This window comes from Podarcis erhardii, assembly GCF_964252035.2.
Source record: "Podarcis erhardii genome assembly, chromosome: 11".
Lineage (NCBI taxonomy): Eukaryota > Metazoa > Chordata > Lepidosauria > Squamata > Lacertidae > Podarcis > Podarcis erhardii.
The window spans coordinates 8,211,964-8,239,066 of record NC_138501.1 but is presented as its reverse complement, the minus strand read 5'-3'; the positions used below and the strand labels follow the sequence as shown (position 1 = coordinate 8,239,066).

General features: G+C 40.6%; 1 protein-coding gene across 7 annotated transcripts in view; it reads right to left on the bottom strand.

Annotated features, from left to right (window-relative positions):
* AOPEP (aminopeptidase O (putative)) overlaps positions 1-27,103 on the bottom strand; it is a 193,032-nt gene that overhangs the window by 72,986 nt on the left and 92,943 nt on the right. For 5 of the 7 annotated variants that reach the window (XM_081880967.1, XM_081880966.1, XM_081880963.1 and 2 more), the window contains 2 exons: positions 14,370-14,432; positions 13,587-13,670 (listed from right to left, as the gene is read on the bottom strand). The exons of 1 other annotated variant lie outside the window; for it this stretch is intronic. In XM_081880967.1, the coding sequence (XP_081737093.1) occupies positions 13,587-13,670; positions 14,370-14,432 (147 nt within the window). The remainder of the gene's footprint in view (positions 1-13,586; positions 13,671-14,369; positions 14,433-27,103) is intronic. One more of the 7 variants, XM_081880970.1, reaches the window with a different exon arrangement.

The window sequence follows — 27,103 nt, the reverse complement described above, 5'->3', positions numbered from 1 at the left end:
AATCCTGAATTCGCACCAACTGTAGAGAAGTAGGGAAGAGATAACAGGACTGATGGATAGGAATACTTTGATTTCTCCCATCCTCTGTACAACACAAAGCTGTGATAAACGTATTAAAAGCGGGGACAGAAGAGAATACTGCCCACTAACTTAAAATGTGGCCTAATGGTTATATTAACAGAACATAAAAAACCAAACATCAACTATGTACTTTTTTCAATGTCTTTGTCTCTATGTTAAAAAAACAATTCATTAGAAAGCTCAAACAAGAGATGAAGGATGGGGTTTAACTATTTCCAGTAAGTGTGACCTTGGCTAAAATGATATTAGAAATCCTTATTTTGGAATAAAATGCCTTTAGCACATTCCACACACAAAAGCTTTTCTCGTCTGGCTACATTTCAGACACCCATCCACTACACAACCCCCCACAAAAGCACATGGGAATGTTTTGCATCACAGTTGCTTGCTCCATCAGTCACATGCTGCACAAAAACTTCAAATGATTCTTGCCTCGTAACCATGCCTAATTTAATATGAAAGCCAGAATTTCTGCTCAAACTCTTAGAGACACTCAGCTGGATTACTGTATGATTTTTGCCAATACTTTCAAAAAGGGACAGTGCTTTTGGGGGAGGGGGTCCACTCTAGTCCACTCCCATTGTTCCAACTAAGCCAAGATGGTAATAAATTCAACAAACTGGAAAAAGGCCACACTCCAGCTTCTAAACTATTAGGGATAGCCTTGTAAGGGCATATTTAGCATTACACACATTTTCTCTACCCCCCCACCCACAGAGAGTCTTCAGATCTCCTGGAATCAACCAGCAATGCAACATACGCAACCTGCCAAAACGCTTCTTACCTGTAACTTGAGGAACACGGCTTTAATGCCCTACTTTCTTCATAAAGCCAATAAAGAAAGAACTTTTAACACCAAGACAACAGGTGTCTTCCTAGTGGAGTTTGTACGGATGCAAAGCTTTGCTTTATTTTCCACCCCCACATCTCACTATCTCTCTAAGCCAACACACAAGAAGAGTTGGAGCTTAAAACTATTTTTTGTTCCGCTAGCTATTGGGAACTCTTAATTTCAACCTTATTTGTGTTTTCCACAATGTGGTATACAAGTAATCATGTTAAGGAAATCAGCTACACTCGCTTGTCCAACCAGAATTGTCTTTCTAGTCTTGTCTCCTAGAATAAACGAACTTGTTGAGATTTGATTTCCATATGAATGGGGCTAAATCCATTTAATAAATCAGACACGAGAATCCCCTATGTTTGCCTGCAAAGAGAACAAGAACAGCTACTCACAACTTTCAGTCAGCTGGATTGAGGAGTTTATATCACAAGCATACAATCACTCAGTATCATTTTAGCCAATAAGTGAATCAATGCGTGAAACACTTCCATCAAAAAATGTTGTATGCTGAAGGGTTTGCAAACTGTCTATGGTGCCCAAATGGCTGTATTCACACATCTGACAACGGCATTTGAGTTGCAGTTTGATAACCCAAAAGCAAGATATTGAATTGCAGGTCAAACTACACATTACATTAAACACATAGTTGCCCTTAAGCTCAGGGTTTATAGCAGGCATGAGAGTTCCCTGGCATGGAGTGTTGCAAAGTTTTTTATCTTTCCGCTCCAGTGTGATCCCCATCAGAATTGTCCCCATGCCTACTATTACATTAAATGGGAACCTGCCTCCCACCACCAAATAGCAGGTGTGGGAAGCTCAATTCAGATCAAGAGTGCAGTGAGTACAGGAGACTAAAGTCCTCTTTCTCCTCATGCTAGGGGCCCGATCCAAATCACAGCCCCCTATTTGCAAAAGAAAAATCCTGTACTTAAAAGGAAGCTATGTGAATAACGTAATGTCTAGCTTGCCCTGAGCTTGATAAAGAATGCCGTTCCACTAATGAGATGTTTACTAAAGACCCACACATTTTGCTTTCAAGGCCATTATTTTCTCTACAATAAAGTTACCTCAGTAAACACAGATCTTGCCCATAAAATATAATCTAATGCACAAATCTATTACACCAGACGTGAATTTGAGGGAGGGGGGAAGATAAAAGTACAGATCCAGGACGGAGCAGTAATTGAATGTAAACAAGTAAGGAAGGAACTGTTTCTGATCTTCCTGATTCAAGCAGAAAGGGTTGCAACAAAGCAACCTCAGGAGTTTTGCTTTATGTGGGATTCTGACATCAGTCAAGAGACATAGAGAGCTAAATGCTTTTCAGCCTCCCAGTGCGTGAGAAAATCAAAATGGATATGTATTTTTAAAGAAAATCCAAGAAATAATTACAAGAATGCTCCCTGATCTGCAATAGACAAGAGGCAACAAATAAAAAGACAATCTACTTTCAATCACTGGAATAGCACCATCTCTACTTTAAAAGAACACTTCAAACAAATTTCTACGTGGGATGTTTGTAGGCAATAACTGATGTACAAGATACGCAACAGAACTTGGAAGTCCAAAATATGTTTTCGTCATCACCCTTTCACCCTCCCTTCCCAGGGGAAGAAAAACCACAATGTGGGAAAGTTTAACAGTGTTACCCAATACTACATAGAATTAATAGAAATAATGATAAAAGGGATATAATGCAGCAAACATAAGCAATGTAAGTTTGATGATCAGATAAGCCATATATATCCTACTGATGTTTTAATTAATGAATCATTCCAACTTATGGATTCTAAACACAAAACAGCTGGGAATGGTAAACTGGCAGAGATTGCGCTGAATTAATGGCAACAGGGCTGACAACTGAGGGAGGGGAGATATGAGTTGGACCCAGGTGAACCCACCTCCATTTCCACAACCCAAAAAGGAAGAAGATAAACAGCAAGAAATGCATGTTTTATTTTATGGATATGAGATATTCCTGCTCAAGTTAAGATATGGGTGAGCTCCCGTTGCTCGGTCCCTGCTCCTGCCAACCTAGCAGTTCGAAAGCACGTCAAGTGCAAGTAGATAAATAGGTACCGCTCCAGCGGGAAGGTAACGGCATTTCCGTGTGCTGCTCTGGTTTGCCAGAAGTGGCTTAGTCATGCTGGCCACATGACCCGGAAGCTGCATGCCGGCTCCCTCAGCCAATAAAGCAAGATGAGTGCTGCAACCCCAGAGTCATCTGTGACTGGACCTAACAGTCAGGGGTCCCTTTACCTTTACCTAGTTAACTAGTTCCATTAACACAGGAATATGGTGTCACATGGCAACAATTGGGAAAGGAGTTTATGCAGGGAATGTTTATACTGCAAACGGGTGATTCAAATCCAGTTTTTATGTGTATGTGACTGGCATTCTTCTCAGATAGTCATTGTTATTCAGCCATTTGCTATCCTCACCACTGATGTACTGTGGAGATCCTGAAAGAACAATTCCTCTGAAGCCGGTTGTTAAATTTCAGTAGAAATAGGAACCCTTGCATTGTTTGGGCCATCAGAAACAAAAGGGCTAGGTTGTGGTGACAGACCACACACATAAAAAACTATCCACCAAAACAAATGCACTAATGAGCTTTCACACCAGTGTGACTGTGGATGTAAAATAGCTTAACAGATTTTCCATGGAATGGGTAAACTGAGATTCAATGGAGAAAAAGTACAGGCTAGCATTTTGAAAACATGTGGACCATGTAGAAAGGCTTCACAAACAACAAGGCTTCCACAACAATGTATTTCTGGAAGCACTCTCCTTCAGCATGGGCTTGCCACGGTACTTTTCAAGAACACCTTCTTAAATTTGAGTTGGGGGTAACCATCACATGCCACAGTCATGGTTTTATAGTCAGACTTAATTTAAGACAGCATGGAAGGAAGGACAACAAAAGGTAGCATATTGGCTTCCAGGAGAGTGTGACACTTTTATTTTAACAGAGTATAGCGCTAAGTTACCCTATTTTTAACCAGTCTCCTTTCTCCAAAAATTGCCACTTGACCTTTGCCCTTATCATCTATTCTCTTGATAGCATCTATTCTGGTTTCAATTTGGCACTATTCCTTAGAGCAAGGATGGAGACCCTTGTGGTTCTCCAGATAATGTTGAACTTCAACTTTTACCAGTCAGCAGGGCCAATGGGCTGGAGTGATAGCAGGTGTAGTCCAATAACATTTGGAGAGCCACGTTACCTGTCAGGCCTGGTCGTTGTCCTCTTCAGATCACCACACAAACGCTTCTTGTTCTTTTATAACTTTTTATTGTGTATTAACAAAATAATCTTATAAACAGTTCTTAACTATTATTCCTCAGAGTCACTTATTTCAGATACAGTGGTGCCTCGCAAGACGAAAAGAATCTGTTCCGCGAGTCTCTTCGTCTTGTGGTTTTTTCGTCTTGCGAAGCAACCCTATTAGCGGCTTAGCAGATTAGCGGCTATTAGCGGCTATTAGCGGCATAGCGGCTTAGAAAAAGGGGGGGGGGAAGTGAAAAAAATCGCAAGACTCGCAAGACGTTTTCGTCTTGCGAAGCAAGCCCATACGGAAATTCGTCTTGCGAAGCGCCTCGAAAAACGGAAAACCCTTTCGTCTAGCGGGTTTTTCGTCTTGCGGGGCACCACTGTACCTTCTGAGCTCTGCTTCTCCATGACCAGCCACCCTCAAAATGGCGAAGGCGCCTTTCCCGTCGTTTTCCTGCTCTTTTTTCTAACCTCCTGGCTAGAGCTGGCTTGTATCTCCCCTCCTCCGAATCTGAGCTAGAACTTAACCCTTGCCTTTCCTGGGAACAGCCGGTCCCTCCCTGTTTTTCCTCCTGTTCTCTTCTATTAGATTCACTGCTCTCCTTCCCCCCTTGGGGAATGCTTTCTCCCTCTGATAAACTGGAAACTTCTAACTCTTCCCTGACATTACCCATCTCTGCTTTAAAGGGAAAACTTTGATTTTTTCACTGGCCTAAACGTCTTCATACCCAGAAGCAGATAAATCTCCTAAGAACTGGTGTATGGATTCAGGAAAGTGTCCAGGTGTTACATGAAAACTATGGATGATTCCAAACTAAGGCTTTACTACAGTGGTGCCCCGCAAGACAAATGCCTCGCAAGACGAAAAACCCGCTAGACGAAAGGGTTTTCCGTTTTTCGAGGCGCTTCGCAAGATGAAAACGTCGTGTGAGTCTTGCGATTTTTTTCGCTCCCCCCCCCCTTTTTCTAAGCCGCTAAGCGCCGCTAAGCCGCTAATAGTGCTAAGCCGCTAACAGGGTTGCTTCACAAGACGAAAAAACCACAAGACGAAGAAACTCGTGGAACGGATTCTTTTCATCTTGCGAGGCACCACTGTACTTTGTTCTCACTGTAAGCTATCTAATGTCCTATGTTTCAGCAGGTACCGCCTAGCAATTTTCATTCGCTTTTTAGTGGAAATTCAACATCAAGATAGTGTGGCAGTATCAGTAGAAATTAACCTTAAGCTACTCTTCCTAAAGTGCCATTTGGTTAAAACTGGAATACAACTAAATAAAAGACTTAAGGAGTTACTGTTGTTGTTGTTGCTGCTGCTGCTGCTGCTGCTGCTGCTGTGTTGTTGTTGTTGTTGTTACAAAATTTAGGAAGCATGAATACAGCTCATAACACTGAGCTTGCTTCCAGACACTGTATGGACATAATTTGCACACTATCATAGCAGTCTTGTTGAAGTAAGTTCAAAAGCATTGTAATGGATGAGACGTGAACATCAGTCATAAAGCCTGATCCTCAAGACCACAGGCACCATGTTGCCCTGAACCAGCGGTTCTCAACCTGTGGGTCCCCAGATGTTGTTGGACTACAACTCCCATCATCTCTGAGCTCTGGCCTTGCTAGCTAGGGGTGATGGGAGTTGTAGTTCAACAACATCTGGGGACCCACAGGTTGAGAAAGGCTGCCCTGAACTCACACTGTCTTGCTATGACAGGAAGAATCATACTTAATCTAAAATTCTGGAATAGCCTCAGTACTGGCAAACCTACCTACAGAATGGCCTGCAATGTTCTACTCATGGCTGGGCTGAATTAATTTCCCACTGCTAGCAACACATTCTCTCACCTTTGCAGCTTATAGGACCAATTAAAGACCTCTGCAGAGGCCATGTGTGGTTCTTTCCTGGCATCTTCTCTATTTTTCTCCACTTACTTGAAACTCTACACCAGCCTAAGGGGCAGCAACATCTCAGAAGTTTTATAAAGAACAAATGTGCTTCTAGACTTAAAGGCATTACCCTAAACTAGGTCTCCTAGAACAGCTATTTGCATATATGAAACATACTTATATGTAATAGTATTAAGGCACAATCATGCATAAGATTAATAGTTTTTCATGTTCTTATATAAATGTAACTCATTAAAATGTCTCCAAAGAGAGGAACCACCAAATAAAAAGGATGTACTGCAGCAGTGAGGCTAATTTTTCCTTCAAATAAAAGACACAACACTTCTGTTGTCTTTATTTCTTTGGAAAACTTGTGTTTTGCATTAGGTGGCCTTAATCTTTCACTTTGCAGGAGGGAAATGGCTGCTGGCAATGAACCACACTAATTAAGTGATGCAATTCTATGTAAACTTCAAGCTACTTCCAACACATGGCCATGCTGGTTTGTATTTTCTGAATTTAAAAAATGGCCATCTCAGATTTATGTGTTTATGTAGGTATGCACATACATGCATGTGGACATATAATAACTAAGTATTTCAATAATACCCCAAAGGGTGTTCAAAATTGTTTCACTGATGATGCCATTAGGTGCAACATAAATTTGGGACTGGTTTTCTTAAGAGCTATAACCATGTGATGTACCTTGAATTGCAACGGAAAGTCAGATACAGTTAAAACGAAGTGAACAAAAAAACAACATCTACATTTAATCTTATAGATCCATAAATATTGTGAACCTGGTGTTAAGCCTTTTATTCATGTACACACTTATACAGCACCTTGTTCTTCCACATTCATTTGATCAGAGTAACTGTGAAGGAACCAAGGGCAACTCAGAACCAACCTACACACCACAGTGTGTGTAACATAGAACATGCCCCAAAGGGCTACAGCTTCAGAATACAGATGAGGAGAGGCATCTTTGAATGCTTCCCCTTGTCAAAATCTCTCTACCTATGGGAAGCTGCCATATCAGGAAGAAGAAGAAGAAGAAGAAGAAGAAGAAGAAGAAGAAGAGTAGTAGTAGTAATAGTTTGGATTTGATATCCCGCTTTATCACTACCAGAAGGAGTCTCAAAGTGGTTAACATTCTCCTTTCCCTTCCTCCCCCACAACAAACACTCTGTGGGGTGAGTGGGGCTGAGAGACTTCAAAGAAGTATGACTAGCCCAAGGTCACCCAGCAGCTGCATGTGGAGGAGTGGAGATGCGAACCCGGTTCACCAGAATACGAGTCTACCACTCTTAACCACTACACCACACTGGCTCTCTTTAGCCTTGACTTTTATCTGATCTGAAGAGAAGTTTGTTGTTGTTAAGTAGAGGGGAAAGAAACTGCACTTAGCATGCCATGAAATGCATTCTGAACAGATACGCTGTCAAGATGACCAGAGGAATACCTATGCTCCCTTGCACCCTCGGTAAACAGCTGTATCAGCCCTCCAGAAAAAAATCAGCTTATTGCAATAGCCACATTAGAAATTGCTAATTTTATGAGGTCCAAAGACTTGAAGCGAGGGTGAAGTGAGGGCAAGGTGAGGAAGAAGGGCAACAACAAAAAATGAACGCCTTTGTGCTGAGGTTTGAGAACAGGAAATGTCTCCTATATTTGCTCTCGCTGCAACAGCAGCAGCACATCGCCACACACAAACACATCGTACTTCATAGTCTGATAGCTGATTCTGCACAGGCACACACAGAGGCACACACACATACAGGCCTGTGTCCCTGTCAAAGGCCCGTTTCACTAACCCCTAGGTAAGCCTCAGAAAATGGCTACGCCAAGTGGTAGCTCTGAACTATGACTGAGATATCTGCTATAAGCTTCTCCTCCAAGGGTTTCTGAACAGCTTTATTACATACTATAATTTTACTAATGAGCCAAAAACAGTGTACTTTTCAAAACATGAACTACTGAATGCCAACACATTTAACCAGCATCACATGTATGCAATAATTAGACTATTAGTCTAAAAAAAGAAATACGTACCGCATTTACTCTAACCTAATGCTCACCTGTTTTGGCCAAATTACATTGCAAAAATTAAGGTGCACATTAGATTTGATGGCACATTTACCGTACATTTGCCAGCAAACACTTTTTTTGGTTTCAAGGTTCTGAAAGTTGAGGTGTGCATTAGATTCGATGGCACATTAGACTCAAGAAAATATGGTAAACCAAAATGCCACATGGATTAGATGTAAAATGCCTTATAATCTACTGTGTTCAGTGCAGAATGTGAAGACTCTGTAACATGCAATATCTATCAAATATATAGCATATAAATTTTTCCTATTCTTTTTCTTTCATATTTCTACACACAGAGAAAATATCTTATTTTGTTAACCTCTTTAATATGATGGCTAATCACGTATCCCACTGTTCATGAAGTCAAAGGACAACTAAATGCACAAATTAAGAAGTCCTCCATGTTCCAAACAGCTTTGTTGTTCTTTCAAGGGTCATTAATCTTATAATATACCCATTAGCCCTTTCCTAGAATGCTTTTCTTACATTCATTAATAACAGCTCTTTTGTACATGGGTAATTTATTTGACCGCTGAGGGTTTTAAATATATTTGTCAACCATTTATTTGATTTCAATTTTTGCTCCTCCCTTGGCATTTTTAGATTACCTTTTTTTAAAATGTACACATTAATTTTATAAGCTGCCTCCTCAGCCTACACAGGTCCTCAGAGCTGTACTAGACTTTTCTCTATGACGAGTTGTGGAGAGAAATTTAAAGGGCGAAGGACAGAAGTAGCAGGCTATGTATGACAAAAATTAAAGAGACAACAGGGGATGGGGAAGGGAACTAATAAGCAGAAACAGTGATATTAGAGAAGTAAAAGCAAGGAAAAGGCACAACTAATATAAGAAAGTTTTTAAAAATAATGGGGGGGAGTCAAATGAAATGGGAAAGTGAAAGGGGGGGGATTTAAGTATCTATGTGTGAGAGGCAAAAATAAGCAAAATGCTGGGGCAGAACTTTGAATGGAGTGAAGCATAAGGAGATGTAAACAAGCTAATTATCCAAAAATTGTCTCTATTTACAGCAGTTCATTACATGGTTTTGCATCTATTTAGGCAGACACTGCCCAATGGTTGATATCTTCAGGGCTTTGTTTTAAATCCAAAAGTGAACTTTGATGGTTGAAAAGCATAATTTACCTAGTTGTTGCAAAACTATTTCCATAATGGAATACCTTTTGCTCCACGGAAAGAAAAGTTACCTGACATAAAGAGGCTTCATGCTCAAGGCGCATTGGTGGCAACTTTGATTTCATGGTGTCTCACACAGGTTAGTACAGTGGTACCTCGGGTTACATATGCTTCAGGTTACATACGCTTCAGGTTACAGACTCCGCTAACTCAGAAATAGTGCTTCAGGTTAAGAACAGAAATTGTCTCAAGAATGTATAACTTGCTGTTAAAATGGAACACACAAGACGAAATGGTTAAATCGGCTATGATAAAGTGGGCACAGGATATTGGCTATAACATCATGTTTGAAGACTGGGAAAGGTTGTGGACCACTGGGTTGAACTTCACTGCATGTAATGCTTTGAAGGAAAATGTAATGAAAATGATATATAGATGGTACATGACCCCAGTTAAACTTGCCAAAATATACCATTTGTCTGACAACAAATGTTGGAAATGTAAAGGAAATGAAGGAACATTCTTTCACCTCTGGTGGACCTGCCCTAGAGTGAAGGCCTTCTGGGAAATAATATATAATGAGTTGAAAAAGGTATTTAAGTATACTTTCCCCAAGAAACCAGAGGCCTTCCTCCTGGGTATTGTCGGCCAGAGGGTGATAAAGAAGGACAGAACTTTTTTCCTGTATGCAACAACGGCAGCAAGGATACTCATCGCTAAGCATTGGAAAACCCAAGTTCTACCCACCCTGGAAGAATGGCAGATGCAACTGATAGACTATATGGAACTGGCCGAGATGACCGGCAGAATCCGAGACCTGGGAGAGGAGAGGGTTGAAGAAGATTGGAAGAAATTTAAGATGTATTTGCAAAAATACTGTAATTTGGTTGAATGTTAAGATGGATGCTAGATCATAAATAATTGAGCACCACTAAATTAGATGGAATTGGGATAACAAGTGAGAAATATAAATCTTCTGGAGAACTATTAGACTATATTTAAATGAATGAGGCACAAGAATGTAAACAAGATGATAAATTGCTGGTAAAAATTTACAATGATGTAAGTGGGAGCGGGAGACGTGAGGGAGTCCAAAGAAGTTATGAAATTATGCTACGATACATGTTATATTGGTTATTATGTTTATACTTGTATTTAAAAATCTTAATAAATATTAAAAAAAAAAAGAACAGAAATTGTGCTGCGGCGGCGCGGCAGCAGCAGCAGGAGGCCCCATTAGCTAAAGTGGTGCTTCAGGTTAAGAACAGTTTCAGGTTAAGTACGGACCTCCGGAACGAATTAAGTACTTAACCCAAGGTACCACTGTAATGGCAAAAGTAATTCATCCAGTACAGGTAATGTGATTATCTTGTTGTGATTATAATGGAACGACACACGATGGGGAGCGTTACGTCAGAGAGAATACAAAGGACTTTTACAGCAAAACCGGCCAGCACTGTTCAGTCTTTCAGCTATATTTGTGTTGAGCCCATATTAACTGCTAATATCTTTTTTTGAATGCCCTGAATCTATTTTTCTGACCTGCTTCTTGTCTGGATCCCCCAGAAAAAATGACTGCCTTTACACACCATAAATCTGGAAGAGTTTTAAAGCAGCATCTGCCAGGGAGAGTGGGACCTTTATGACTGCAGCACCCAGCATGTGGAATTCCATATACGGGGAAATTAGTTTGTGTCTGAACTTTGCCAGGGTCCCGCTCTGCCTGAAGACTTTCCCTTTCCAGTGAGCCTTTGATTTGTCTGCTACTTCATTTGTTTCACTTAGTCATGGCTCTTCTTTGAACATTAATTTTAATATTCTGTGGCCATTTTTTTTCCTAATTCCCACCCCCCAAATCAATGGATTCTTTTTAGTACTGGCCTTTTGTAGTGTAATGCTTTTTTAAAAACAAAACAAAACACAAACAAATCCAAGAACTATTTTTGTCATCTCTGTTTTCAGAGAGAAAAGCAGGATAAAAAATATTATATAAAGAAATAAAGATCATGCTGCATTGCCACCAAACAGTAAGTTGAGAGCATACTCCTTAATCTCAGTGCTTGGGGTGTAATACAAATTATTCCATTTAAAAAACCCTTCTATTTCAAGCAGTTGGCTTACAAAATGGCAACCAAATCACATGGAATACTTGAATGCCTTAGGTTGCAACTGTAATAATATCAATTGGGAATTAAGTCCCACGGAATAAAATGAGCCTTTTTCTACGTTAAGATGGTTTAGGATTGTCGCCTAATGAAGCAGAAAGATTGTTCCTGGGTCTGAGTAGCAATGCACATCAGTTCTTGGACTTTAGGTTCCAAAGTCACTTCACTTAATGCAAACATTAAAAACAGCAGAAGGTATTTGGTGCGAATTCCAGCATTCAAAAAAATCTGAACATTTTCATTTAATTTTCTTGTGACAAAGAAGAGCATATCCATTAGTCAACAGTGCGTTGAAGTATCACCTGTAACATTAATGATTCTGGCACTTGACGAAGCATTAGTTGCTTCTTGTTAGTATTCGCTGCAATAATTATAATATTTTACTAATTTTATCTGTACAAAAAATGCTCCAGTATCTTAGGAAACAAACTTGTTTATAGTGACAGCAGGCAGAAGCAACCCCGCCTTGGAAATACGAATCCATTTCTGCGCACATGCTAAATATGTAATATCCTGGCAGACTGCAATTTATTATTAGCAAATTGATTGAGAATCAGAAGATCATTCCCTCACATCTTTTATCACAAAAATGAAACTGAACTATAATCCATTTCCTCCGTTCTTCCATTGTCCATCTCTCACCACTACACCACAAGGAGCTGTACGATCCGCAAACATTTGTCGAATACAGTAATGCCCATACTAAGGCAATATAACCCAGGAGTTGGCAGCCATACTATCAGCAAGAACTTGGCTACAAAACCAGCAATGAATCATCAGGCTGCAAAGTAACACATTGCCTTTTTAATCCTTCCAAAATAATAAGGAAGAAAGGAAGAAAAGAAGAAAGAAAGAAAGAAAGAGAAAACCCAAAAGCCTTTTTCTAAAAGAGAAAAAATAGTTTTACAGAAGTTCTAGTGTGTTTCAACATTGGATTTTTACTACTAAGTGTTCTGAGAAGCACTTTTGTTTTAAGCCATTCAACACACGACAAGATACTTACTCATCAATCTACATTGTACAACAATAGTCCAATTCACAAAACAGTTAAGTCACAGTCTTTGGCTTGGGACCAAAAAACTAATGGCAGAAGGGGTGAGTAGGAAGTGTCCTTCTCGACCCTCCTTCCCTGGCAGCCTCCGCCCCTCTCCAAAAAAACAGCTTCTCCTGAGGGTCAGAGAACCCTACAGAATGGGGTGAGTTGGGCCATGGTGCAGGTGTCTGCAGAGGACATGGGGTTTGCTGAAAATCAGGCAGAGGCATATTCTGTGCACAGAAAAATCAGTAAGACTTACATGTAAATGTTCTAGGAGGGGGCTGCCAGCTACATTTACTTCAATGGCGCTTGGACTAGGGAGTCAATCCCACTAAAAGGTGGGATTACGTCTGAGTAAAACATGCTCAGGATTGTGCTGCAAACCACCTTAAATCCAAATATGTCAGCTTAACTAATCATGGACTAGGGCATCCATAACTAATATCCTGGCAAACATATAGCACAACTCAACGTATTTGTGGCAATACTATTTGCTGAAACAGGAAATGTTATTCAAACTAAACAACAGTAATAAAGTACCCACCAGGCAAAACTTTCATGCTTTCCTTAAACAATCTGCTAAGAACTGCTTACAATAGTTGTATTATTTTTACTTTTTAATTTGGACTTACATAGAAGCAGGACTGGGTTGCACCAAACCTGTTGAACACCTTAAAGCTATGCATGCAGCCACCAATAATTTATTTCTGCCTATTTTGAAACCTGCAATGTACCTATTTGCTATATTCTTCATTTCTGTATCGCTAAGACATTGACCAGACTTGTTCTCAAAGGCAGAAACATTTTACCTGGGTGTATAAAGAGCCAATAACAAATTACTGAGAAGGGGCTTGTTTTCTCTAAAAAACGCTCTCCATTCTACCAGGACAGCATAATGAGTATGAATGCAGTGTATCAAACAGTATTCTATAGAAATCTTGCTAGACAAAATGATACCTCATCCAGCAAATGCTTACACAGACTTATTGGTTTATGTTGTACTGTTTCCATTTCGTTTGAAAGTTTCTGTCATTAACTTATTGGGTTATTATATAGAATAGATGCCCGCTTGGAGCCCATACCTTTTGGAAACCAACTTCTTCGCATCCCCTTTTCCTTTTGCTGCTTTTTCTGGCTCTCTGATTTACTTGAATCCATTTTACAACCTACAGGTCAAAATCGTAAGAGCTTTTCTTAAGAAGAGGCAACCTGAGTACAACTATTCAGCATGAGTAAGAAACTATAAACAGACTCAAGACACATTTTTCCATTGCTTCACCGGAAAAGGAAAAGAAGAGGAAAATGGAGGGAGGGGGTGAAAAGCACTTTTCCAGTCTGCAATATCATGCTCTTGGATAATCCATTTAGTAATTTGTGCCTGGTCTAAAGGGATTCCACCCCCCCACCCCACCCCATCTTAATGCAGTAAATTGTGTGTGTTGCTCAAATGCAGACAACAGCAGTAGCACTCTTACTCAAAACATAAAGACCAGGCTATATCAAAACAGTTTGTTGTATAGCCACAAAATTCTAAGAGCATTCTAAAAACGACTACTGGGAAGCAAGTGCCACTGACTTAATGGGACTTTCTTTCCAAGTAGCGTCTATGGGTCTGGCTGCACTTTTTCCAAAAATTAAAAAATGCTGCCCATTTCTCACACCTTCAGCTTCACATAATAGGTTCGCTAAGGCATACGTGTATTATCAGAGTTAATATAAAGGAACAGCAGATTTTAAAGTGACACTCTTCTTTATATAAATTGAAGGGAACATTACAGAGCAAAGACTCAATCAAGGCAGGCAGGGATAGGAAAAACAACAGTAAGCCTAGAAAATGTTGTTATTAACCAAAATAAGCGTGTTACCTCTTCGTTCACTTGCTGGGCTAGCCGACAATCCTGCCAAGCCTGACTCTCTTCCAGCAAAGGCTAGATGGGAAAGACAAATAGAGTGCAAGTTTACTGAGGTTTTCTAGGTGGCAGCTCGCTTGGGGGATGCGATCCGCTCTCTCCTTGCCCCTCGCCTCCAAATTCCCCGAGATCGGATGCACAGATTCTTTTAGAAGGCTCCCAGATCTGGCGCAAAAACTTTCTCCGCTCCGCGCAGCAAACCAAAAGAGCTCGGGGATCGGGCTAGTTAGTCCCTCTCACCTAGACATTTCCCAAGTCCTAGCCTGGCCCACCTCTTTCTCGTTTCTTTTTCGCTACGAGGGAGAGGCGGGCGCGCAAGAAAGCACTACCTTGACTCGACCAGCAACTTCCCCGCGCTCCGTTTGCTGCGTCTTCCTCCGGTTTGCACGCGCGGTTTGGGATCTGCTTGCGTTCGCCCTGGGCGCAGAATTCTCGCTCGGGTCGAGGGATGGCTATGGGCGCCCCTTCCCCGATTGCATACGCGGGCTGCAAAGAGCGAAGTGCCGCCGTGCCTCTTTTTGCAACGCAACACAAGGGACCTCCTTAGGAAACGAAACACCTACGAGAGAAGGAGGGACCCCCCCCTCCCGCTTCGTGTTCCAGCCTCCGAGATCAGAGGAGAGGAGGAGCTTGCCTTAAGGGTATACAGAGAGCGATCGGCTTTGTTCAACCCGTCGCCAAAAGGTACGGTGGGGGGGGGGGTGGACTTACTCTCGAGCAGCTAGCTCGGCAGTCGCGGCTCACGTCACTATTCAAATGTTATAGCGTCCGTCTGTCTGTCTCCTCTGCGCCCAGCTCCACTTGCCTTGCGTAAAACGCTCGGTTTGAAATCGTTCGCTGCCAGCAAACTGCCCCCCCTCTTCCCTCCGAAGTTTCCCTAAAACTGCGTGCAGACGACAGGTTGTCGAGTCTTGCATGCACACGAGGATTGAGCAGAGTCAATGCGATCAGCCTGGAATACAATTGTGCGGTCCAGGCCGAACTACACAGAGAAATCCCCGAACAGTGAGCAAGCGCTGCCTTCGCCAGCTAACCAGGGGCAAATCTCTCTCTCTCAACTTCAGCTCTCCGCCCATAAAGGGAAAATACGGTTTCTCGCTTGAGCTCGGCTCAATTAATCTCACATTGCTGGAGAAAAATAATCATTTCCTGCTATAAAGTATACAGATAACTATGTTTCGGATACAAGCTGAAAATACAGATTGGAAAAAGAGAGGCTGCAGAAGTAGAGGGAGAAGAAAAAAGCAAGAGCCACATATTTCATATTATACCATTCAATTTTGTATTAGAATGCTTGTTGTAATGCATTATTTGCCATCATCAGGCAGCTATTATCAGCCCTAATTCCAACCAGAAGTATTTTAACAAACTTTCTAACTTTCTTATTGTTGAAAATACATTGCAATGCAAATAATAATTCAAAACTCCCCTCTCCAGATACCTCCTTGACCTCTATGGAATCCAGAACTGTATCAGATGAATCCCATGGAGACTCTGAAGTGCATCTTAAAAGCAAGCATTAAGTTTGCTTTTTGCAACTGGAATCCTGCCATTTCTATTAGTCATGGGCATTCCACAGCTGACTCCTCCATCAGGCCTCAGATCAGCAAAGCCAGTGCTTTGCTTTAAAGCTGCAACCCTATACTGTGCACGCTTACTTGGGAGTAAATGCAACTGAACTTCTCATTACCAAGTAAACATGTCTAGACTCATGATACTCATGAAAACTCCAGGTTCTTTGCTTGCTAAATTGATGGCTTCAAGGAAAACTTCAAACCACTGGAAGTCACCGGCAACGAAGAGCTGGACTTTTTAAACTTCACATTTAGGGCTGTGCTTTCGTATTTTCCAGTTATATGTGCAAAGAAGAACATAACTCTGGAATAATTATACTTGGCACACTTAAATTACATGTGCACTTATGAATTCCCTGAAAGGTCAAAAAAGAAATCTGTACTTCTGAAAAGTCAGACAATGCAGACTTTCTCCTGCACAGAATTCAGATGCATTTACAAACAGATGTCACAACATAAATGTATGTCAAATGAGAGCACACTAAATCTTGACCACCTCTTTAACTTTACTGCTTTTAGTTTTTAAAAAGATACTGTCCTGCCCTTTTCTTTATTACCACAATAACCTTTCAAGATCAAAAGCTTTAGATCAAAGCCAAGATCAAACTCCTTGCTTTAAATAGAAGCAACACTACCATGAAATATATTATTCAAAGAAGAATGACTTAATGGAGATATCACAGTAGAAAATCTTATTTCAGCTTTTTATTTTTACATATAATAGGATACACGTAGTAACTGAAAGATGCTACTTGTTAACGATTATGCCGTTTCATGGGCAAAGGCTAATAGGAAAAAAGGCAATAATCAAAGGAAAGGGTGTTGAAAAGCATATGTTTGGTACACGATTTACCAATGCTTTCAGGTCCAGAAACAACAAAGAACCCATCGTGAACTAAGTCCCACTTTGTATATTCTAGCTACAGAGTTTGCTAAAGCGTTGTATTTGGATGCTGAAGAACCTTTCCATCATGAAGCTCACTGAGCAGATTTAAGCAAGTTAACCCAACCTCACTAACTGGAGGGTGCTCTTTATACATTTTTACCTGTGCTAAATGGAAACTACTTTTCTGACGTGGCCCACCTAAAATTGGTCTTAACCACTTAATTGGAATTCATGTGATTAGCCCCCACCCCTATAGTTTGGTCTTTTAATTATTACCACATTTGTACTCAAAATGCTTGTAGAAACAGTAGTTTTCGCACAGTCCACATAATGTGGCCCCAGAGTGACTGATAAGCTTCATGAACAAGCAGTTTCCAGGTTTCCCTTATTCAGACAAATGCAACATGTTCAAAATATGCAAATCAGTGGTGTGAATCACTTTCTATCTTAGAAATGCTACAGAAAAGTTACATACATTACTAATGTTAACATTTCTTTATTTAGTGCTAGGAACTGCTCAGAGGGCAGAGGTTATATGAGCATGCTTTTTGTGTGCAGAAGGTCCCAGGCTTTCCAGGTAGGACATGGAAAAACTGCATGCCAGAAACTGTCTCCATATAAGGCGCTTCCTGTGGCCCAGCAGGTTTAAAGTCTCACAACCTGATCCTTAGGGTTACTACAGTCCTTTTGCATTTCACTGTCTCAGTTCTGGCCCAACATGTGATAACAGTGTGGTTATTATGCAGACATAACTGGATATGCGTATGAATCAAAGCAATGGGAATAGCCTTGCAGCAAGGAAAAGGCTGTTTCTAAAAGGAGATATGAGTTCTAGATCGGCTATGACGACGCACCAATAATAAGAGCTGCCCTTCTAGACCACACAGTCCATCTAGTGTGGCATCCTGCTCCCAACAGCAGCCAAACAGGTGGCTCTGGGAAGATCACCAGTTTATACTGAACAGTGGCAGCGAATGAGATGGGTTATCACACTAAACAGGGATGTGTGTTGGCATCACAGGAAGATACAGCACCTCAAAGTGAAGAGCACAGCTGGCATGCCTATTTTTTATATTCTTACTCTTAAGAAAAAGTGAAAATTATTTGAATGCTAAAGAGTCTTGAAATGTACCATGAAATATCAATTTGAAATTGTGGTGCCCTCCCTGTAGAATGCTCTTCCATCAGATGTGAAAGAGATAAACAACTATATGACTTTCAGAAGACATCTGAAGGCAGCCCTGCATTGGAAAGTTTTTAAAGTTTGATGTTTCGTTAAGTTTTTTATATTCTGTTGGAAGCCACCCAGTGTGGCTGGGGCAACCCAGCCAGATGGACAGGATATAAGTAATATCATCATCATCATCATCATCATCATCATCATCATCATCATCACCACCTGCAACCTGATCCTTTTAACTGGGATTCAACATGGGGTTTTCTGCATGCAAATCACATGCTCTGCCATGAAGGTATGGCTTTTCCCCAAGGATTTGTTGGGTAGTATCTGTCATCAGCCAGGCCTGAGTCCACATGTAGCTCTTTCTTTGAGGAGTATGCAGTAAACTGTGAGTGGCTGGAATACAGCACATCACATACCGTAGTTTTCCAGCTCCCTTTCCCATTTGCATCTCAGTTATAATTGGACTGTGAGCCTTGCCTTGCCTTCCTGCAAAGTACCCAGTTTAAGTGCTCTACATATAAAAAATAAAACACATGTCACTCAGTGTAATTTTAAATGCCCCCTTTACTGTTAAAAAGAAGCTGACTTGCGTGCTCTTTAGGTAGAAAGGCAGCATGAACATGATTTAAATAAAATAACAATTCCAACAACATTTTCTGTATGTGCCTATGATCTCCCACAAACATACAAATAACAAATTATTATTATATTATGTGTGATTTTACTGTATTTTTGGTTTCTGTGGAAGCCACCCAGAGTGGCTGGGGAAACCCAGCCAAATGGGCGGGGTACAAATAATAAATTATTATTATTATTAGTATTAGTATTATTATACTCAAGAATCACACTTAGAAATAAGAGTTAAGCTTGTATAAACATTTGGTTGTAGCATGGTGTCCATCTAAACAGGGTCACATATGACCAGCGTTATTAGCCAATCCCATCTAAATAATAAAAACCCAAATACCTGTATTTTATAATTTGGAAATAACAGATTTGTATTACAACTACAGAAGTGTTTTGTAGTGCTTGTGGCCATGGTAGCTAACGAACATCTCTAGAATCAATAGAAGGCTATCATTGGCAGGCATCTCTTTATACCTATTGTATTTGCAACCGCACCGTCTCCACTTCAATCTATCAAGGATCTTTGATGCTGAAAACAGTCAGTGCTGAGGAAGGTCACGCTGTCTGAAGTGAACTCAGCTGCCCTCTTTTATTGGCATGACAGAAGTCTCCAGAGACTGAAAATCTTGGCAAAGAGCTAGAAAGGGGTGGAGTGTAAGTATTTACTGTAAATGGCCATCATAAGAGTTTCTCTGAAATGAGCAGACATGCATTGCCCTGTGGAGCTATATTGCTTGAATCCTGGGAGGTATTTTCTGGCTTCTCAGGACAATGAGAACAGAAGCTAGGAGCCTGGAGTGGATATTCACCACCACATTAAATTCTACAGCCACCTTATATACTTTATAAATCAGCAGCCAAATGGCTGAAATTTGTTGTTCCTTTTTTAAAAAACTTTTTTTATGTGTGTGTTTTTTTACTGTTTATTACTGTATACAGAGGAAAATGTTCACACTGAATATTTGTGTGAGAACTTCAGTAAACGAGGAACAACACGACTGCTGAAGTGTTCTAAAATTAAAGCAGTTAAGGGGCAGCATATTTCTCTTCTCCTTGAATTGTTTTGGATGGCCAAAGAAAACAGAGCAAGAGTTAATTGGTAGCTAATCTCTTTGCTTTTCTTGGGATGTTTTTGCAAGGCCCAGATTAAAATAGGCTTTTAATATAATGCAGGCTCAGCTGTGTCCATATTAGGAAAGTCTCAGCTCACATCCCTGTGCAAGAACGGACCTTTCCTCCCTCTGTGTTTCCACCCCTTGCATATGTAGGTGGGAGAGAGGGAGCTTGGGAATGTGAACTTGATCCAGCATTGACCAGCCAGGCAGCAAACTCTTATTGTTCTGTAGATACCAAACATATTTCCTTTCTACTAGGGATAAACTCAACCATTCTGCACATAGCACAGCTTTTGTGCTTAGCAGTGTGATTAACAGAAAAAGGCGAACCACAAAGAATATTCAAGCTTTATTAAAGCTACCATAAACACCTTAGGGATCCAGTTCATAGGCTTATTCAGGAAAGAGAACACATGTTCCCATTTCAGGCTCTTGTGAGTAATGCTGCCTCAGGTGTACTATACCTTTATTCCTGGACCTCATTGTTTTATGGGGGGAGGAACAATAAGTTTTCATAGCTAGATTTTCTGCTTCAATGTGCTAAATCTAAATTCTGGATTGTACCCAGTGATTGTACAAATGGAAAGCAATTTGCACAACTGATCTTTTCCCTCTTCTCCTCCCTCTGATTGCGGGGGGAAGCTGACAGGAGCTGAGGAGGGTCCAGTCTCCCTTGTGATGAAGATAACATTGATGAAAATGTAAATGGGGAAGCCGTAGAGCTAGGCATTTTGAGTGCAGGGACACAGAATAGCAATTCAGAGAGGCCCACACACTACAGGTGATAACCTAAGTGCCAGAGAACTTAGAAGGGTAAACTGGAGGACTTGGTCTTAGACGATGGCCTTGATATAGTGGGCATAACAGAAACCTGGTGGAACAAGGAGACGTGGTGCAACATGGGTATATCTGGATATGAGCTTCAGAGGAAGGACAGGGAAGGATATACAGGAAGTGAGACTTTAAAATGAAGAATGAAATCAAGTAAACATCCCAAAGTAGAAATGCTGTAGTAATGGATGACTTCAACTACCCTCACATAGACTGGCTATGTATGTGTTCCAGTCATGACAAAGAAGTAAAATTTCTAGATACCCTAAATGACTGTGCCCTAGAACAGTTCATCATGGAACCGACCAGAGGATCAGTGACCCTGGACTTAATCTTGAGTGGTATTCCAGGACCTGGTGTGCGATGGAAGTTTGAGCTAATTGGGAGGAGTGACTAGAATGCTCTTAAATTAAATACACATGTAAATGTTTCCTGCTTGGCAGGGGGTTGGACTCGATGGCCCTTGTGGTCTCTTCCAACTCTATGATTCTATGATTCTATGATCAATTGCCCAAAAAAATCCAGTATGGTCACATTTGGTTTCAAAAGCAACAACGAACCCACCATGAACTAAGCAGAGGATATTGGGAAAAAGCAAGTTGAAGCTAAGAGGGTTAAAGCACTTCAAAGCACTTGTAAGTTGGAAGTTCTTTAAAAGCATGGCATTAAAATATCAACTGGAGTGTATGCTGTAGATGAAGAAAGGTGAGGAACAAGAAGATGCCAGCATGGTTAACAAGCAGAGCCGAAAGAGTTATTAGAAGCAAGAAGGCTTCCTTCAAAAAACTGAAGTCTTGACCAAGTAAAGGGGGGGGGGGGAAGGAGCACAAACTTAGGCAGAAAGAAAAAGTGCAAGCAGACAGTAAGGGATACAAAAAAAAATTAATATTTTTTTGGGGGGGAGCGCATTGTTAAAAACATTCAGAACAAGGCAGCATTCCTTAAATATATTAACAGCAGGAGAACATCTAGGGAGGCAGTTTGACCCTTGGATGACAAAGGAGTCAAAGGTGTACTAAAGGAGGAGAAGAGATTCAGCAGAGAAGCTGAATTATTTGAACCTGACTTCATAACAGACGATATAGGGCAGATCCCAGTGCCTGAACTAACTTTTGCAGGAGGGCAGTCTGAGGCAGATTGTGGTGACCTAATTGGCAAGTCTGTTAGACAAAACAAAAGCTGAAAAACCACAAAGTCCACATAGCAGCCACCCAAGAGTTCTCAAAGAACTCAACCTGAGGACTGGAAATCAGCCATTGTAACACCGGTTTTTAAAAAGGCATCCAGGAGGGGGATTCTGGAAAGTAGCTTAATTCATGGAGGCTATGCTCTGCCTCTGTAGTTGCAGGCAGTAATAAGTCTAAAAACCAGTTGCCTACATGTATCTGGTTGGTCACCGTGAGAAAGGGATGCTAGACTAGATTTGCCATTCTTTCTTGAGCCCCCCAAAAGGCTCTCCAAAAGATTGGGGCCCCTCCTGAGCAGCAGGGGAGGCAGGATCTCCTGAAATTGGGCAGAAGAACCTTGTACAAGAAGTATTCTGCTTTCTGCAAGATTCCTCTGTCTGGTATCAGAAAATTCTCAAAGCATTCAGGAGGGTCCCCAACCCTCTGAAGAGGTGTTGCGGATACAGGAGCTGTAGAGGGGGAAGAGAAAGATTGTGTGCACAAGCTGCCTTCTGGCCATGGAACCTTCAGTATATAAATCCACAGTGTAGTGGTGCAAAAATTAAGTGCAGGTGAGTTTAAGTTTCAAAATTAAGGCACTGGGAAGACTAACTGTTAAGCTTCAGTAGAGCAGAAAAAAGGGAAACAGTCTCCAAATGATGGGTTATAAAATATGCTTACTGGGCAGAAAATCTGTATTACCCATTTTGGGGAAATGTACCTGACCTACACAAATAATGAGGTTTTTAGCTGGTTGCTTCAGTTTAACTGTCCTCATTGTGTGAAGATAAATCATGCTCAAAACCAAAGGCACGAGAAAGGCACTCTGAAAGGCACCAAAGGCACTCTGAAAGGCACCAAAGGCACTCTGAAAGGCACGAGAAAGAATGAGAAGAAATAGCAAACATTAAATCTGAGCAAGAGTAGTGATCCAGAATGGCTTTTACTTCTCTGCTGAATACATCTCACAATTTTAACTAAACAAAAAAACAAATAAAACCCCCAACAACTTTGAAATATAACTTATATATTGTGAAAATATGCTTTTGAGCTACAGTCTTATGCCTATTTAAAGGTAAAGGACCCCTGACAGTTAAGTCCAGTCGCGAACGACTCTGGGGTTGCGGCGCTCATCTTGCTTTACTGGCTGAGGGAGCTGACATTTGTTCTCAGAAAGTTTTTCCGGGTCATGTGACCAGCATGACTAAGCCGCTTCTGGCGAAACCAGAGCAGCGCACAGAAACGCTCTTTACCTTCTTGTCAGAGTGGTACCTATTTATCTACTTGCACTTTGACGTGCTTTGAAACTGCTAGGTTAGCAGGAGCAGGGACTGAGCAATGGGAGCTCTCTCCGTCACAGGGATTCGAACCACCGACTTCCTGATCAGCAAGCCCTAGGCTCTGTGGTTTTGACCACAGCGCCACCCGCGTCCCACGCTATGCCTATTTACCTGACAGTAAACCCAACTGAACTCTATAAGACTTGTTTCTGAATAGACACGTGTAAAGGATTGTACTGGCATTCTCAGTCTAGGAAACAGTCAAGGTTATGAGCAATTCAAGAAATATTTTCCAACATCACTTATATTATGTTGAAACTTTTAAAGTAAAAAATATAAAATGAACTGAATATGTTCCAGCAAAAATATATACCTTGAATTGACTGGGCGTTTTAAAAATTTAAGAATTTTCCTTACTCGGTAAACGCATTCCCTAAAGTCTGGAGGACAGATTTCTAATAACCATAATTAGACAATAATAGCTGATTATACCTCAGCACTAACTCAGTTCCCTACTCACGCTGCAAACAAAAACAGATATTTGCTGAAAAGATCTGTAACCAGTTACTGCAGCCCAATTATAGATTCCCATTAACAGAGAACATAAAGATCATTGTGAGTATCAGTTGGGAAATGTTTGGGCCTGATATTTGGAAGAATGCCATTTACCTATGTTTCATTCATTAAAAAATGGTGACAGAAGTCTTTAGAGCCTTCATATACAGCTTTAGATTAGAGCCTTCATATACTAGTGAATATTCATAATTTGTTGCAAGTGAACTATAAACAGTATAGAGCTGGTGCTACTATTAGGCAGAAGGAACAGTTACCCCCAAACAGCTGATCTGGGATGTCATGAAAGAGTGACAAAAGGCTGATTATTTAATTGATTTGATGTGCTTGTAGGATTTTCTGCCTTAGGTACCAAAATAACTTGGCCAGTCTTGAGTAACTTGACTTGGGGAGGGGAGAGTGTCATTTGCTGTTCTATCTCAGGCAGTAAAGTAAATTGGGCTGGCGTACTTAATATACCACTATTATACAACAATGGATGTATTTTATCATGGCAAAGATCATTCTATTCCCAAGTAAGTCAGTGTAGCAAAAGTCCCTTCTAATTCTAATTTAAAGCTTCCCATTTGCAGGTTCAGCTCATTTTATGGCTTCCTGTTGGGCCAAAACTGAAGGATTAGTGGCTAATAGCCTCTTTAATTTCTCTCAGTGCCAGTTTCTTTTCCACTGGCAGGTTTTAATTATTGACTTGTTTGTTTGTTTGTTTGCAATTGCACTATTTTGCTATATAAAGTGTTTTTACTTTGTTATTAAAAATAATATAAAGAATGAAAGGAAATAACATAGTTAAAATCTTCCCCTTCCATGGGAAGATAAACTTAAATAGGGCAATTTAGAGAGACAATTCAAAAGACAAATCAGAGGCTATTGACAAGTTAAAACAAACAAGTTACTGGGTCCAATGGCACCCACCCAAGAGTTCTTAAAGAACTCAAATGTGAAAACAGTGATCTTCTAACAAAAATATGTAACTTGTCCCTAAGATTAGCATCCATATTTAAGGACTGGAAACTGGCCAGTATAATACTGTTTTAAAAAAAGGAAGCCTGGGAGATTCAAGAAATTACAGACCAGTTCATGTGATGTCTGCTCCAGGAAAAATAGTAGAATGCATTTTTAATATGGTTAACAAGCACATAGAACATGGGTAGGCAAACTAAGGCCCAGGGGCCAGATCCGGCCCAATCACCTTCTAAATCCAGCCCACGGACGGTCCGGGAATCAGCATGTTTTTACATGAGCAGAATGTGTCCTTTTATTTAAAATACATCTCTGGATTATTTGTGGGGCATAGGAATTCGTTCATTATTATTTTTCAAAATACAGTCCAGCCCCCGACAAGGTCTGAGGGACAGTGGACCAGCTCCCTGCTGAAAAAGGTTGCTGACCCCTGGCATAGAAGAACAAGTCTTGTGAAGAGGTAGTGTAGATTCTGTAAAGATATGTCTAGTCTAACTAACCTGTTAAAATGACAATAAGCCTATAGATATAAATAATCAAGTGTACTTAGCTGTGTACTCAGGCTTTCAAAAGGCTGTCAATGAAGTCCCTCACCAAAGAGTCCTGAGTAAACCTAGCAGTCATGGAATAGGAGAAATCCACTTAAGGATCAGTAATTGGTCAGGGGACAGAAAGCAGAAAACATGAATAAATGGAGTTTTTAGAATGGATGGGTGTTCAGTTGGGTATTCCCCCAAGTCTTAGTATTAAGTTATGTATAATGCTCAGGAGCTATGGCTGAGCCAGGAGGTGGCCAGATTTGCAGATGACATCAAGTTCTTCATGGGGGTAACAAAAAAAGGGAGGGATTATGAGGAACTACAAAAAGATCATTCTGAACTAGGTGTATGATCATTAAAATGGAAAATGTGATTTGACGTAAGCAAGTGTAAAGCTTCATTGGATAACGTTGTGTTCTAGTATTATTATTTTTTTGGGGGGTGCACTATCTATATCCACTTTCTGCACACCATGCATAATTTTATAAACCTCTATCATGTCACCCTTACCTTTTTTCTAAACTGAAAAGTTGCAATGTGGAACTCTGCAAAAAGTGGGAAAGGATTGCAGTTCAAGAGAAAGGAGCTAGCGTGGATGCATGAGGAAGATAAATGTTTCCCTTCATTTGCAGAGACATAGTTTAATGGGCAGCCCTGTATCAGGAAGTTTTTAATGTTTGATTTTTATTATGTGTTGATATCTGCTGTAAGCCACCCAGAGTGGCTGGGGAAACCCAGCCAGATGTGTGGGATATAAATATTATTATTATTATTATTATTATTATTATTATTATTATTATTATTAATGATCATGGAGAGAAAAAAGAGCAAACATACTCATGTCTTTTTAAAAAACAAAAAACCACCAGCATTTCCAGCAGAGACAGAAGAAAACATAGGCCAACCAAAGAGGATTTAGTCAACTATATGAACTGATTATAGGGCTGGGTTGGTTGTGACTTGTTTGAACAACTGAGAGATGCTTAAAGTGGGCATGGCAATTGTTTGTGCATAGTTTAACATCATCCATTACTTTGGGTGGTGCGCTAGTAAACAGATGACAGAAGAGAAAATGTATGTTGAATGGGGGGGAAAACAACTTTGTTCAATGATTAAGGCTTGTGCTAGTGTGTTTCAAAGAATGCAAAGAAACCACAGCTCTTGAGATGTTTAAGAGCAAACAGGAGAACAAGAACAAAAAACTGGAATGGTTGATTTCAGGAGTGTTGGGGAATGTAAGGCTGCACCATTGCTTAATAGGTTCTTTCCAGCTCTAAAATCAGCTGTTTCTGAACTACTCCATGTCAATTACACTCACAGACCAGAATTGCTGGCATTAAGTCATTATTAGGCTAGTGGAGGATGAAAAGCTACTCTTGTGGTGAGTCACTTCGTGAGGTTGCAGTACATCCTGATCTGATAAACAGCAAATTCAACAACACAATGTAGCTGACCTTATTTAACCCAGGCCCAGCAGGTTTCAGGAAAATGCCCTCCTGAAATCTTCTGTGTCTCACACAATTACTTGTTTTTCAGCACATGCATATAATGTGATGCACAGGAAAACCTTACTGCGATCCAGTCACTAGACAAACTTGCTGCTGTATGGGGGGGAGACCAGAACAACATGTCCAAATTTGTAGAAGAAACCTTCAAAATGAAGTGGGAAAGGTTTAACAAAACAGCACCTTCCCTAATTCATTACAGCAGGCTTTATTTTTAGCAAAATATTATTCAAGATTTGCACCAACAAGTGTGAGGCCAGAATATAGTTTATGTAGGAAAAAGCTCTTTTATATTGGGTGATGGGTTTTTTTTAAAAAAAAACAACAACACACAAACAAACCACTGATTACCCAAACTGCTCTTACATGGGGCTCTCAGTGTTTCCATCCATGTTACTGATGCTACTTAGATTTGCTAATGCTGTAACACCTAGTATTCGCAGAATATTA